The sequence below is a fragment of the Emys orbicularis genome, chromosome 14 (assembly GCF_028017835.1).
Source record: "Emys orbicularis isolate rEmyOrb1 chromosome 14, rEmyOrb1.hap1, whole genome shotgun sequence".
NCBI lineage: Eukaryota > Metazoa > Chordata > Testudines > Emydidae > Emys > Emys orbicularis.
Window position 1 is genome coordinate 576,920 of NC_088696.1, and position 16,688 is coordinate 593,607.

General features: G+C 45.0%; 1 protein-coding gene across 2 annotated transcripts in view; it reads right to left on the minus strand.

Moving 5' to 3' along the window:
* PHLPP2 (PH domain and leucine rich repeat protein phosphatase 2) overlaps positions 1–16,688 on the minus strand; it is a 137,924-nt gene that overhangs the window by 56,175 nt on the left and 65,061 nt on the right. For both annotated transcript variants that reach the window (XM_065416592.1, XM_065416591.1), the window contains exon 6: positions 7,112–7,258. In XM_065416592.1, coding sequence (XP_065272664.1) covers positions 7,112–7,258 — 147 coding nt within the window. The remainder of the gene's footprint in view (positions 1–7,111; positions 7,259–16,688) is intronic.

The following is a 16,688-nucleotide window of genomic DNA, read 5'->3' on the forward strand; positions in this document are numbered from 1 at the left end:
ATGAACCAGGATGAGTAAGGAAGAAATGTTCAGGGAGGTGCTGCAATCGTCTGATGCTGCTGATAGCGAGCAGAGAGCATTGAGAGAGGCTATCAACGAAAAATTGAGAATGGATAGCCAGGAGAGGAAACAGGGGTAGGAGTGGATGATACAGCTGCTTGAGGGCCAAACGGATTTGCTGAGGTCCCTGATTGTGCTGCAGGCAGAACACATCCATGCTTGTCTCCCCCTGCAACCCAAACAGAAAAGCCTTCTATGCCTTCACCAAACTCTCCCCACACACCCGTTCTTCGCGTGTTCCTGGTCCGTCGCAGTACTCCATGCACTCCACCCAGGAACATGTTTCACAATGATAGCTGGACATACACCCAGCTGTGAAAGCCTCATTGTAAAAAGTGCTCTTCATTGTCATGTCCCTTGTAGGTAATAGAAATGTTTGTATAGCTGTTAAATAAAAATGTACTTATAGAAAGAAAATGAATCTTTAATGGTCTACTACACATGGTGGTTGCTGCTGAAATTCATACATAATAGCAATCACTGCATTTGCAAAGTAAAATTAATGCACACACAGCAATCATTATAAGGCTCATATTACAGCGCAAGAAAGCAATGCCTGGCTCAATTCATTACAGAAAGTCATATTACTGGGGCTCATTGTCAAAATTCTCCTTCAACGCCTTCCTGATTTGAACAGCCCCCTGTTGAGCCCCTCTAACAGCCCTGGTATGTGGCTGCTCAAAAGCAGCTTCCAGCCAATCCACCTTTTCCCCCTAGTTTCACAAATGTTATGCAGAGCACAGCAGGCTGCTACGACCATGGGAATATTTTCCTCACTGAGGTCTAACCTGCCAATAGTGCCAGCAACCCTTTAATCTGCCAAAGGCACATTCAACGGTCATTCTGCATCTGCTGAGTCTGTTGTTGAAGCACTCCTTGCTACAGTCAAGGTTTCCAGTGTAAGGCTTCGTGAGCCACGGGAACAAGGGGTAGGCTAGGTCTCCCAGATCACAATTGGCATTTCCACTTCCCTGCTTACAGCTTTCTATGCAGGCCAGTGTTCCTGAAGATGCATGCATCATACACCTTCCCTGACCACCCTGCGCTGATGTTGGTGAAACAACCTTGGTGATCCACCAGCGCTCGCAATACCCTAGAAAAGTAGCCCTTTCTGTTGATGTATTCCATTGCAAGGTGGTCTGAGGCCAAAATGGGGATATGCATGCCATCTATTGCCCCGCCACAGTTAGGGAATCCCATTGCCCCAAAGCTATTTCCCACACATAGGGCAGAGTCACAGTCCTTTGTAACAGGAGGCAATTAATGGCCCTGCACACTTGCATCACTGCAACCCGCACAATGGACTTCCCACCTCCAAACTGATTCACAACTGATCAGTAGCAGTCTGGAGTTGCCAGCTTCCACACAGCAATCGCCACTCGCTTCTCTGCTGTGAGGGCAGCTCTCATTTTGGTGTCCTTGCACTGGAGGGCAAGCTCTGCACACAGTTCCAGGAAAGTGGCTTTGAGCATCTGAAAGGTCTGCAGCCACTACTCGTCATCTCATACCTGCATCATGATGCGACCCCGCCACTCAGTGCTTGTTTCCCAAAACAAAATAGCAATGGTCCACTGTATGTAGCTGCCCCATGAATACCAACAGCAACCCTGAATTGTTTCTTTCCATGGCATGCAGCAAGGCAGACACCACAGTGTCATTATCAGATTCGCAGCTCATGAAATACTGCAGGATCAGCCGCATTGTGTTTGTATTGCTCATCGCAAGACTGGAGAGCAGTGCAGGATCCATGCTTTCAGACAGAAATGGCAGATGCAGTTTACAGGGGCTGTTGAAAAGTGGCGCAAAACGTAGCAGGAAGCCCATGGAATGATGGGATGAAGAAAACTGCATCATGGGATGCTGAGCCCGCCCCCATGATTCACTGCGATCCCTTCCCAGAGCACCCAGCGGCAGATAGCTATCCACAATGTACTGCTCTCTCTGTCAATGCAAGAGCACCAACTGTGGATGCACTCCGCCAACACAAGGAGCGTTATGTGGACATGCAAAAGTGGTTTAATTACAACAGTGGATGATCGCTGACCTAACTTAAGTCAACTTAACTTTGTAGTGCAGTCATAGCCAGAGTGTCACAGATAAATATCAGGTGGCACAGAGTATTTAGCATAAGTAGTTACCACATATTGTAAGAGCCCATTCCAGGTGAAGTGGCCAGTTAACACCTCACAGTCATCGGACATAGTGAGTTACAGATTGTTGTAATAAGCCATAAATCCAGTGTCTTTATTAAGACCATGATTGTTAGTGTCTAGTAAAGTTATGAATGTAAGCTCCCAGGCTTGGCTTTGGAAGGTGATTGTGACAGGGCATCACCCCACTCCTGCCTCTTTTCTAGCCACACACCACTCAAAGACCTACTTCTGGCCAAACACCTTGTGTGCAATTTATTTACAATGTTCTCTCCTCCACCCTTACAAACTTGTGCAGCTCTGTATTTCCAATAGCATATACTCCTTAGGTGTCTTCCCACTGAGAGATTTTTCCTGGCTCTGACTCTTCAAAAGTGAAATCCCAGCAAGCTGCATGGAAACTTTTTAAAGACACGATAATAGAGGCTCAATTTAAATTTATACTTCAAATTAAAAAACATAGTAAGAGGACCAAATAACTGCCACCGTGGCTAAACAACAAAGTAAAGGAAGCAGTTAGAGGCAAAAAAGACATCCATTAAAAAGTGGAAGTTAAATCCTATTGAGGAAAATAGAAAGGAACATAGACTCTGGCAAGGGAAGTGTAAAAATATAATTAGGAAGGCCAAAAAAGAAATGGGAAGAACAGCTAGCCAAAGACTCAAAAAGTAACAGCAAATTTTTTTTAAGTACATCAGAAGCAGGAAGCCTGCTAAAGAACTAGTGGGGCCACTGGATATCAAGATGCTAAAGGAGCACTCAAGGAAGATAAGGCCATTGCGGAGAAACTAAATGAATTCTTTGCATCGGTCTTCACAGCTGAAGATGTGAGGGAGATTCCTAAACCTCAGCCATTCTTTCTAGGTGACAAATCTGAGAAACTATCCCAAACTGAGGTGTCATTAGAGGAGGTTTTGCAACAAATTGATAAATGAAACAGTAATAAGTCACCAGGATCAGATGGTATTCACCCAAGAGTTCTGAAGGAATTCAAATGTGAAATTGCAGAACTAATAACTGTAGTATATAACCTATCATTTAAATCAGCTTCTGTACCAAATGATTAGAGGATAGCTAATGTGAAACCAATTTTTAAAAAAGGCTCCAGAAGCAATCCAAGCAATTACAGGCAGGTAAGCCTAACTTCAGTATTACGCAAATTGGTTGAAACTATAGTAAAGAATAGAATTTTCAGACACATAGATGAACATAATTTGTTAGGGAAGAGTCAACATGGTTTTTGTAAAGGGAAATCATGCCCCCCCAATCTACTAGAATTCTTTGAAGGGGTCAACGAGCATGTGCACAAGGGCAATCCAGCAGATATAGCATACTTAGATTTTCAGAAAGCCTTTGACAAGGTCCCTCACCAAAGACTCTTAAGCAAAGTAAGTTGTCATGGGATAAGAGGGAAGGTCCTCTCGTGGATCAATAACTGGTTAAAACATAGCAAACAAAGGGTAGGAATAAATGGTCAGTTTTCAGAATGGAGAGAGGTAAATAGTGGTGTCCCCCATGGGTCTGTTCTGGGACCAGTACTGTTCAACATATTCATAAATGATTTGGGAAAAGGGGTAAACAGTGAGATGGCAAAATTTGCAGATGATACAAAACTACTCAAGATAGCTAAGTCCAAAGCAGACTGCGAAAAGTTGCAAAGGGATCTCATTAAACTGGGTGACTGGGCAACAAAATGGCAGATGAAATTCAATGTTGATAAATGCAAAGTAATGCACACTAGAAAACATAAGCCCAGCTTATGCACATAAAATGATGGGGTCTGAATTAGCTGTTACCACTCAAGAGAGAGAGAGATCATGGAATCACTATGGATAGTGATCTGAAAACATCCACTCAATGTGTAGTGGCAGTCATAAAACCTAACGATGTTTGGAATCATTAAAAAAGGGATAGATAATAAGACAGAAAATATCATATTGCCTCTATATAAACCCATGGTATATCCACATCATGAATACTGTGTTCAGATCTGGTCGCCCCCTCTCAAAAAAAGATATATTGGAATTGGAAAAGGTACAGAGAAGGGGTATGGAACAGCTTTCATATGAGGAGAAATCATTAAGACTGGGACTTTTTGGCTTGGAAAAGAGACGACTAAGGGGGGATATGACAGAGGTCTATAAAATCATGACTGGTGTGGAGAAAGTAAATAAGGAAGTGTTATTTACTCCTTTTCATAACACAAGAACAAGGGGTCACCAAATGAAATTAATAGGCAGCAGGTTTAAAACAAACAAAAGGAAGTACATGTCTTCACACAATGCACAGTCAACTTTTAGAACTCAGTGCCAAGGGATGTTGTGAAGGCCAAGACTATAACAGGGTTCAAAAAAGAACTAGATAAGTTCATGGAGCCTAGATCCATCAATGGCTATTAGCCAGGATGGGCAGGGATGCCAAACCACATTCTAAAGTGTCCCTAACCTGTTTGCCAGAAGCTGGGAATGGGCGACAGGGGATGGATCACTTGATGATTACCTGTTCTGTTCACTCCCTCTGAAGCACCTGGCATTTGCCACTGTTGGAAGATAGAATGCTCGGCTAGATGGACCATTGGTCTGATCCAATATGGCCATTCTTATGTTGTAAGACTCTCAGTCTCTTCCCCCCACTTGGCACGTCCTTCCTGTACCTTTTCTACTTTTTGGGTTAATTAGCCTTGTAGCTCTCTCCAGTCCATCCCCAATTGCTCAACTGGACAAAGTTTTGCCCCTCAGGTTTACTCCGGGGTGATTTAATTGGTGATCCAGTTATCAGAGTGTTGGTACAGCTACTGTTGCCCAGCACTGTCATAGTACTCTGAAGGTTTCCTTTACGGATAAGAACTGACAGGTCAGATATGAAGTGATTGCTTTGTGAAAACAGTTCATCCACCGGTGATCTGGTGTTTTTGTCTTTCAGCATCTTTCTGTGAGTTCATGCGAGAGCATAGTGATTGTCTCATTTCACCCACACACTTGTTAATGGAGTATTTAATGCACCGGATAAGGTACACCATACATTGTGATAGGCATGTGCAGGACCCAGGTATCTTGAAAGGTGTATTGTGTTCACCATCCTAGCAGTGGAGAGATGTCTACAGGTTTTGCATGTTACGGCAGGATTTGGTGCTGCTTTGAGTTGGGGCGTTCAGGTTAGTGCGGAGCTTTCCTCTGATGATGACAACTAAGTCTACCTATGTTAGGTCAACGTACAGCCACTGCAGTAATTACTGCAATTTTTCATGTCCACACTACCCTTCTTCTGTCGGTGGCGTGCGTGCTCACCAGGAGCACTTGCCTCAACTTACGGGGGACAGTTTGGGGGCAGCTGAGAGGCCGGGCTCCCAGCTGGGAGCTTGGTGCCAAGTTGACAGGCAATGTAAGTAACGCAGTGTCTACACAAACACTGCGTCACTCTAACTATATCAACCTCAGCGTTACAACTCTTATATAGGTGGAGTGATTAAGTTGGTGTAGTGAGGGAATTACATTGGCAGGAGCAACGCTGTAGTGTAGATACTTAAAAAGTTAGGTCGATGTAAGCTGCCTTACATTGACCTAACTCTGTAATGTAGATCTGGCCATATTTATAGTGGAAAACAATAAGAAGTTTATCATCAAAAATTCAAGCAATAGTGAGTAAGCGGAAGCAAACGGTTACATATAAAACAAAATAACAAAAGACTTTTTAGTTTCTAGACTTAACTAACAGGCTAGCTTTCTGTCTAAAGTTTATCTCACCACCAAAGTCCTCTGCAGCATTTTCAACCAACGTTGGGTGAGATGCCATTTTCATGAATGTAAACGCACTGCCTGTTTACTTCCTGGGTCCAGAATAAGAGGGTGTATTCTTTACCGTCTACCTATACTCCCCAGTTCATTGACTGTATTCAGAGACTGTATAACCACCTGTAATTTGTTTTTCCTGTGTGCTCCTTCCCTGCTGACGTCACATCTCTTTGATAACTTTGTATGTAAAAGGGCATCCATTTATAATGCTTAATTTACTCGTCTGACAGAAAACCTGTTTTTTCACTCCTGCTGGTGATTCGTTCCTTAATACAAACTCTAAGAATATATTTTCAGTGTATATATACACACAACTCCTTACACAGTGTCACGGAGTGTGGGGGGACACAAGCCCCTGCACCCCCGGCTTTCTGCGATTCACCATGACTCTCAGCCAGCCAGTAAAGCAGGTTTATTTAGACGACAGGAATACAGTCCAAGACAGGTCTTGCAGGCACAGACAACAGGACCCCCCTCGGTTAGGTCCATCTTGGGCTCCCAGGGCGCCCCAGCCCCCTTGGGAGGTCGGAGCCCCATCTGCCTCCCAGCCATCTCCCCAGCCAGCTCCTGAAACTCTGCCTTCAGCGACCCCTCCCACAGCCTTTGTTCAGTTTCCCAGGCAAAGGTGTCACCTGCCCTCTAACCCCTTCCTGGGTTCTCATGTTACATGTTCAGGTATTCTCAGTCGGTCAGTCTCCCATCCCCCAATGCAGACTATCCTAGCCACACTCCCCTGTCAGCATTCAAAGACCACAGTAAGAACAGTCCCAGTTCGTCACACACAGTATCTGTACAAACATTTCATAACTATATTAATAACCAGTGTGATCCTGGCTTTCATGTAAGCCCTCACATGACATTTTTTAGTGCACCAGAATGTATGTACCAGAATCAGGACATTCCTGTAACACATTGGTCAGTTGGCATTAAGGCCTCCTTGGGTCATACTGCGAAAGTCACTCTTGGGTTCTCAGTAAGGGTCACAGAGCAAGAGGACCTGTCTCACCAGTGATACCTTTACACTGTCTGCACTCAAACCAAGACATAGGGCAAGTCTATAACCACAGATGAGAGGTGTTTAAGGGCCAAGACAAAAGTCAGATAACTCACTTGAACAGGTTGCCAATCTGGCTTGGCAGGTGATGAAGCCCATTACAGGAAATGTTGAGTTCAGTCAGATTGGAGATCTCACACAGTAATATAGGAAGCTTCCCCAGCATATTATGGGACAGGTTCAGGCCCTTCAGCTGAGAGAACCTAAATGTCAAGTGTACAAATTATTCATAAAGCATAGTGGTTAGTGACAAATACACATACAAGGACAAGCACAAAGGTTCTCTGAAATAGTCCAAGTACTTTCTTAAATATGACATCCCCTTTTCTCAAACCAGCTATAGGATGGCATTTCCTGTACCAAACAGGCTATAATCCATCAATAATATATACCTAAGGCTAAGATTTTGTCACGGACATTTTTAGTAAAAGTCACAGGCAGGTCACAAGCAAAAAAGAAAAATTCACGGAAGCCATGACCTGTCCGTGACTTTTACTAAAAAAATCCCTAACAAAATGGGGATCTGCAGGTCCCCACACTGCCTGAAGTGGGACAGCTGCACAGGGGCTAGGAGCCGCCTGCAGCAGCTAGTGGGCCCGTGGCAGCAGGGAGCTCAGGGGTTCCCCTGCCACAGCCAGGAGCTGCGGGGTTTCCTGCTGCCTGCAGCAGCCGGAGGGTCAGGGGTTCCTCCGCCACTGGCGGCTCTGGAGGCTCCTGCTGTGGCCATGAACTCGGGGGTTTCCCCGCCACTGCCACGAGCTCGGGAGTACCCTGCCATCTGCGGTGGCTTGGAGCTCCGGGGGCCACCAGAGGCGGCGGGGTACTTCGCGGCTCCCTGCCCCCACGAGTGGCAGGGGACCCTGCAACTCCCGACCACTGCAGGCTGAAGTCACGGAGGTCGCTGGAAGTCAGATTCCGTGACTTCTGCAACCTCTGACTAAATGGTAGCCTTATTCATAACATTACTTCTGCTCTATATTGGGTAAGACAAGAGAATTCTAAAGTTAGGTCAACCCAGCTATGTTGCTCAGGAGTGTGAAAAATGCACAGCTAGGTAGTTAAGCCGACCTAAACCCTGGTAGACATCTCTAGGTCAATGGAAGAATTCTTCGGTCGAACTGGCTACTGCCTGTCGGGGGGAAGATTTACTACAGCAACACGAGAACCCCTCCCTTTGCTACATTGAGTGTCTACACTGAAGTGCTGTAGCAGTGCAGCTGCAGAGTTTCTAGTGAAGACAGACTAAGAGTTACACACACTCCCATCTCTTTAAACTCAGAAGCAAAGCAGACAATATCTGTCTGCTAGATAAACACCTTGGATTAGGGACTAAAAACATTAGAACAGGAGATTAATTAGCAATTTAAAATAATTTCTTCCAACAACAGAGTGTGTCATCTGAAGGATGGGGTGGAGGATTTCAAATGTGGGTTGAAAGTCCTCATTTCAGTAAGTCTACCTTCAACGTACCATTTGGGGGTGGTAAGCGACAAAGGTGGGACAGGAAAGCAGGAAATGAAACTGTTTAGCCACCAGATTAACTAGGGCCTTGAATGAATTTGGTGAAAGGCCAAGAGAAAAAGGTGTTTGGTGTAAACCAGGCACATCAAAAGAAACCTCAAAAGGCATAAACAGGGCTGTAAAGGGGGAAGCCCAGAGGCACTGTCTCTGAGGCCACATTCCACACTAGGAAAAGTGAATTGCTAAACTAAAGTTATTCACTGTAATTGGAGTTCTTTTAAGATGGACTCTACATTTTCACATTCACAGGGTGCACAGCTGGTGCCACTCTGATGGCAGAATGTTTCATAGCATTGGAGTGCTCTCCTGTCCCTGGTTGTGGTGGAATGGTATTACTACTTTGGGAAGAAATTTAGGATGGGGACCATAGACACCAGCTTCCTCTGGGCCCAGGTGTTGCTCAACCCCCTGCTCCGCCCCAGGTCCTGCCCCCACTTGCTCCCTTCCCCCAAATCCACAAACCCATCTCACCCCTTCCCCCAAGTCCCCACTCCCACCCTGCCTCTTCCCACCCCCTCCCCTACGCGTGCACCGTCCCTGCTCCTCCCCCTCCTCCCAGAGCCTCCTGCACACCGAGAAACATGTGACTGTGGCAGGCGGGAGGCGCTGGGATGGAGGGGGAGGAATTGAACGGCAGGGATGGATGGGAGGTGCTGGGGGTGGGGGAAGGAGAGCTGGCTACCAGTGTGTGCTAAGCACTCGCTACTTTTTTTTCCATGGCTGCTCCAGGGCTGGAGAGCACCCACAGAGTCAGCACCTATTGTGGGGATAGAGAACCACTTTATTCTTGTGGAAAATAATGAATGACAAATCAGCCATGAGCGCTTGTATTTCACTTACTTTTCTACCAGATGTGATTGCTATAACAAAAGCTGTCTTTAATTGAAAAGTGAAATAGGGAACATTTCCCCAAGGTTCAAAGGAAGGTTTCACAAGCCGAATAAACACTAGGTTGAGGTCCCAAGTTGGTGCTGGTTCTTTGACTGGAGGGTAAACATTCATTAGTTCCTTCACAAATCTTAGCTGTGTCATAGGTAAATACAGTCTTATGATCAATGAGGATGTGGTGTGCAGAAATAGCTGCCAAGTGCACTTTGACAGATGATCTAGAGAGTCCTTATAATTTCAAATGGAGCAAGTACGCCAGTATGGACAGAATGAAGGCTGATGCTGAATCCAGGTTATTTGCCCAAAATTGAAAATATCTTTTCCGTTTGAGATAATAGCATCTACAGATAGACTGTTTTAATAGCATCTGTTGGACACTGTCTGAAGAGGACTTTTCAAGGTCTGTCAAAGTCCTCTGGCCTATGCTGTCAACAGAAGACCGTCTGATCTGGGTGGATATCTGACCGTTCTGCTGGGTCAGCAGATCTGTGCCTACAGGGAGAGACAGAATCCTTTAGATAGATGAAAGAGGCCTGGAAATCACTCACTCAGGCTGGGGCAATCACAATTATTCTGGTCTTGTCCTGTGTTTTCTTTAGAATTCTTTGAATGACAAGAAATTGGGGGGTGGGAGGAAGCATAGACGAGATCTATTTCCCCAGTCGAGCAGAAATGCATCCAATATGGACTGGCTGGCTGTGCCTGCTCTTGAGCAAAACTGTGGGCCATGTTGTAAACAGGTCTCTCTCTCTCTCTCTCTCGATACCCTCAGAGACAGAAGATTTTTGTCTGCTACCAAGTTCTACAGTAACCATTTATGCTGCTCTCTTCATGGCACTGCTCAAATGATCTGCAAGGTCTTTGCCACAAGATGTATAGAGATATGGGATAATTAATGTGCCGGATGCACCAGTTTCATAATGCCACAGCTGCTTTGCACAGTTGACTGGAATGAGCTCCTCCTTACATGTTCACATAGAACACTTCTATTGTGTTGCCCATGACAACTTGGGACCACTTTGTCTTGTAGATGTGGAAGAAAGGTTTTGAGAGTCCACTGAATTTCTCTCAATTCATGGACACTGATATACAGATTCTTTCCCCAGAGATTCCAATGGCCCCGAATAGCCAGGTTATTGAAGTGAGCTCCCTATCCCAAATTGGAACCATTGGAAGTGACGGTAGCTGATAGGGCTGGGGAATTGAACATTACCCCTTTTAGAACTCTGCTGCATCTCTCACATAAGGGATAGGAGTACTTCCCTGGCAACTATTTTATAAACATGCTATATTTAGCAAATAATCTTTGCTAGTCAAAGCTGAAGCCGAAGAGTTTTCATCTTGAGGCTAGTATATAGGGTTATATAGGTAACTGAAGCCATGAGGCCTGGTCCATCAGTTTGAGGATCATCATTGAGGCTACATTTTAGTCACGGGTATTTTTATTAAAAGTCACGGCGCTTACCTGGGGGGCTCCCCGGAAGTGGCGACATCCCCCTTGCTCAGCTGCTAGGTAAAGGCATGGTCAGGCAGCTCTGCAGGCTGCCTCTGCCTGCAGGCACCGCCCCTGCAGCTCTCACTGGCTGGGAATCGCGGCCAATGGGAGCTGCGGGGGCGGTGCCTACAGGCAGAGGCAGGCTAGTGTGCAGAGCTGCCTGGCCATGCCTCCACCTAGCAGTTGAGCGAGGGGAATATCGCCGCTTCTGGGGAGCCCCCCCAGAGCCCACCTCACCCCGTCCCGTGCTACAATCCCCTGCCCCCTCTCACACCCAAACTCTGCTGCTGGGAAGAGGGAGGGGGCAAGGGCCCGAGACTGCCCCAGCAGTGGCCGGTGCACCTGGTGCAGGGGCTGCCTGAGCTGCTCCTGAGCCAGGCGCACCAAACACTACAGAAGTCATGGAGGTCACGGAAACCGTGACCTCCGTGACAATCTCTCAGCCTTCATCATCATCACTATTCGACACAAGTTCTTCTGAAGTACCTCGATCACTGTACGGATTTTTAAAAAATCCTTATTCCAGGAAGAAGACTCTGCCTCTTTGAAAATCAGAATTGTGCTAGTAAATAGGATTGTGTGTAGGAACTGCGTGCAATTTATCTTTCCCCAGTTTATTTTGAGTTCCAGTTTTTTAATTAGGGAGCATATCTGAAACATACCTGTGGATAGGTCATCTTGCGAAAATGCTTTGATGAGCTAGTTATTTGAATAAGGGAATATATAGGTAATCTGTGAACTTAGGTGTGCTGCTACTACAGACAGGCACTTTGTGAATACTTGAGATGTGGTCAAAAAGATCAACGGGAAGGATTCTATATATATTGTTAAAAATCTTCTCCCTCAATGAATGGTAACTGTGACATGAAAGTCTGATAGCAACATGGAAATATGCATCTTGTAAATTGAGAGCTACAAACCACTCATGAGTGGACAGGGAGGGCATAACTGAAGCCTGAGTAAGAATATGGAATTTGAACTTTCTGATGAATAAGTTGAGCTATTGCAGATCTAGAATAGGTCAAAGGCCTCCACCCTTTTTTGAGATGAGAAAAAGGAGAAGCTCTTTTCCTGGAATTCTTCAGGAATTTCCTCTTTGGCACTTGCCTTTCACTTCTGCCCTTAGCAGTCTCTGGTGAGAGAACCCTCTGAAAAGGGGAGATTTGTGGAGAGGGATGGTGGTGAACTGAATGAAGTAACCCCTTGGGAAGATTTCCAGAATCTGTCTGTAGTGATGATGGCACTCCAGGTATTGAAGGAGAATAAAAATCTGTTTCCAACACGGGTGGGGAAGTTGGTACATAAGTTAAAGTTGTTTTAAGGCTCCTGAGGATCTCATCAAACCCGAACTCTAAGACCAGGTGCAGAAGACTAGGGATGTAGTTGGTTTGCCTTTCAGGCGAGGCTTGTAAATTTTTCTCCTCTGCTGTTGCTGTGCAGATTGTTGTTGGTCTGGTCTTTTATGAATAAAGTAGGATGATGAGACAATGACTGGTATTGCTTCCTGTGACACCTGAAGGTGGAAATCTCGCAGAAAGTTGAGAGCTGCCTAGGGATTTAGGTAATAGCTGAAGCTACTATGCTAGAATTTGTGTCCAAAGAGGCTCTTAACGGATGTTTGACTCTTAACTGGCCCTCACAAATTAAAACTTTGGCCAGTTTCTTCTGCTTCTCAGGTAGCGATTTGGCAAATATGGTAATTTGGTCCCATAGATGGTACGGATACCTGGATATTAACAGCCTGGTCTATTCTAAAACCGAGCAGCTACTCTAATGCCCAGTAACACTGAAGAAAAGACCATTCTGCCTAGGACATCAAGCTTTTGCCTTCCCTGCTGGTCAGAGTGGAACTTATCCTGTTATTCTCCTGAAAGTTGCAGTGACAACTAGCGAATTAGGGAATATTAAAGAAAAAAGGAAAAACTCTCTATAGCCAATTGGTAGAGCTTATCTGCTTTTTTGGTCATAGCTTCTCCAGAGGTGAGATTCATCCACAGACTCTTAGGCCTGATCTACACTGGGGGGCGGGAATCGATCTAAGATACGCAACTTCAGCTACGAGAATAGCATAGCTGAAGTCGACGTATCTTAGATCGACATAGAATCACTTACTTCGCGTCCTCGCGGCACGGGATCGACGGCCGCCACTCCCCCGTCGACTCCGCTTCCGCCTCTCGCCGTGGTGGAGTTCCGGAGTCGACGGCAGAGCGATCGGGGATCTATTTATCGTGTCTACACTAGACGCGATAAATCGATCCCCGATAGATCGATCACTACCCGCCGATCCGGCGGGTAGTGTAGACATACCCTTAGCTGATTGTAGTAATCCTTCCAGCACAGGGCGAGTAATTTTACTCTTTGAAGGAGAACCTAGAAAGTGTAAAACAGAGTTAAGTCTCTTACATTGTCACTGATGGAATTTTCAGGTTATGAGACCATTGTCTTAACCAACTCTTGACAATGGGCTAGGCTGCTGGTGTGCTGAGACTACAGCCTATCATGTTGAGCAATATTGTCTCACTGTTTCCTTGTACTCGCCCATCAGTCTGTGTGTATCCATCCATTGTCTCTTGTTTTATATTTAGTTGGTATGCTCTTTGGGACAGGAACTGTTCTTTTGTTTTGTGTTTGTACAGTGTCTAGCACCACGGGGTCCTGGTCCATGACTGCGGCTCTTAGGTGTTATGATAATACAAATAATAATTAATCACCAATTTGTAAAATTGAATCATAACTTCCAAAGGAGAAAAGGCTGAGGATACCCAGACATTCTCATCCAGTGACATTTGAATGTTTGGCTTCAGATCCACCTCCTGAAGTTCAACAGGTACCTCAGGGTTCTTTGGACAACATGTAGCTTCTGAGACAGCTCCCTGGAAACTGGAAAGGTAGATAGATCTGGTTGCATCAGAGCCAATGCATGTGATTTGCTTTGCCCCCTTAGAGAGGAACTTTTTTTTTTAAAAATATAGATTCGTCTATCTGGGTGATGGAAAATATGACCATCTGGCCCATGGTGGTATGTCCTAGTCTTGCCTGTATCCCTGTATCAAAATTTCTATTATAAAAAACTAGTGGGTAAGAGTATTCCCTTAGTCTATGTCAGTGGTTCTCAAATGTATTTGATCACGTCCCACTTCTTTGTGTCTGTAAGTAGTTTATGCCTGATAAAAAAAAAAAGCTTGCAACTCATTAAATATTAAAAAGTAGGGCAAGCACTCATTGTAATAATAGCAAAAGCAAAACTGTGATTGTGGTCGACGCTTACAATTAAATGTGCACACTACATCATTGCAAATGGATTAACATACAGATAGCAAAAACTTTGTATAATGCTATGTAAGCTTAACAGAAATCCATCAAAATACACAGCACCATCTGAGGATCTGATATATCTGTAGGAATCAGCTTTGCTAGTTAGTTAATTAATTGATGTAGGTAAAATGTGTGCAGTAACTTTCCCCCCCCCCTTAAAGCCTCACATCCCCTCAGAATACATTCCGCGCCCCACCCCCAGTTTGAGAACCTCTGGTCAATATAATCTGTATCTAGTATCTCTATAATGTTCTCTGGTGTACCTGATCTGCCTTGCAGGAGGGGAATAGGATAGTAAAATGTCAGGTCTATCTTGGCCTAAAACATCTGACTACAAATTCAACTGTGAATCAGATGGTTTGAACAGGAGATGTTGTTGATCTTGGAAAGTGTAGTACTGAAAAGGGTGAGGCAAACTTCCCCAGGGAACTGACAGTAATCCTACTGGGAGGGAGTGTAATCCTAGGGGAAGGTCTTGTTGTTAGAATGGAATTCTCCTTTTCTTTCCTAAGGTGGGGAGGAGGGGACAGCCCAGAAGCCTCTCTTATAATCCCCTTATCTTTTTGCCCTCGGGATTCTTGGGACTAAAAAGATTTTGGATCTAAGTGAATCTAGTTGTGGGTGCGAGTTGTATATTTGAGCCACTACAGTGATAGCAGATCTGGTAGATACCAAGGAGTCTGAAGTGATCTCTGCTCCCTTCTCCAGCAATGTCATTGGATCAGGTACACTTGTTTCAGAAGGGGTATGACTCTTCATATGGGTTTTGCTTTTAAAAACCACTTGGTTTTGGTCTGGGTTTTGAGGAGATTCTCTGGATCTCCTTAAAATGGATGCACTAGAATCTCTGAATGGATGCACTAGAATCAAGGGCATCTCAATGAGAGGACTGACTCTGCTGACAAAGGCAGACACCTTCGCTATGCCACTGTCTGGAACCAAAGGGGTGTGTTTCTGAGGGCCTGTTCTGCTGGCTGGTCAGATCCCATGGCTGTGGATTCCTCAGGACTGTGGTTCTACATTTGGCTCCCAAAGAGGAGGCTGGTAACTTTGTCTGAACTTTAGAATGCTTTTTAGCCTCTGTGAGGGTTGAAGCCAGCCCGTGCATGCTCGTGGATGCTATTGGCTTGGAACGAGGCTTTAACTGCTTGTAGTTGTGACCTGTAGCAGCAAGTCCTGGAGCCTCTTCTAATGCTCTTTTCTAGCACTTGAAGTGAAGGTGCTGCATATGGAACAATGTGATAGAAAATGACCTTCTCCCAAGCAGGCTGGACACCAAACATGGGCATCTGAAGCAGCTAACACAGTAGAACAAGCGGTGCTCCTCTTAAATCCCGCCCTCTTCCTTTGTTGGATTTGCAGATCCATGCCAAGGAACAGGATACAATAAATTAATGTATTGAAATAAAGGAAATAATAAAACTAAGGCTAAACTTTAACTTAATAAACTAAGAAACAATCAAAGGCTCTGTGTCTTGATGGACCAATCCAAGTCAGATTGAACGAGCAAGGTTCCCGGTCTGTTCTAAACTGCGGCTGGAAGGAACTTAGATGGCTGGAGTGCTCTGCCCCCTTTTTACAGCCTTGTCTTTAGAACATTCAGTAACAGTGAGGGGAAAACAGGAGGGGGTACGAGAGCACTTAATGGACATTGCTACAAGAACGTTCCACCATCCAAGCTGCACTGCCCATGCAGCCCATAAGTGGCAATCTGCACAGGCCAGTCAAAGAACACCACATATATGCACTTCTAGTGTAGATGAGGCTGTTGTAATTTTAACATATGTTAGCTGTCTAGGCTCCCCCCAGGGTTTATTCACAGATTACCTCTACCTGCTAACACATGCTAAAAATACACCTTTTTCACTAGTGAAGACAAAGCCTGAGAGACTGGCACAAAGAAGGGAGAATCTCTAGAAATGGAAAGCTAATACCCTACTGTAACTAAGCAGAAGAGGTACCTATCCAGCTTGGCTCTTGATGAGCACAAGAATAGATGCACCATGCAAACTGTTTCTTTTGTTTTATTTGGACCTTTTTGCTGTATTCTTACTAAATCTTGTTTTTAAAACTCTTTGGGAATTTCACATACACTGCCTCAGAGAGAGTTAAAACATTCCACCTCTAACAAGAGACTCCCATGCTCGACATTCTGTCTCAAAGGTATAGACTAAGGATTCCTCTTGCATAAGGTGTGTGACTCCTTTCTCAAGGCTGTGGTCTGAGACACATGGATACCTAGTGACCATGCATGCAAAATCAGTTTAAAAGGCAGAAAGTGGCAGTGCCCACTAAGCTGCATCCTGGGCACGATAGTACTAGTCTTGCACATTTATACCAGATTGGCTGCTGGCTAGTGAGATGCAGGTCTCCTTAAAGTCCTTTCTTTTGGGGAGTTTCAGCTTCATTGGGCA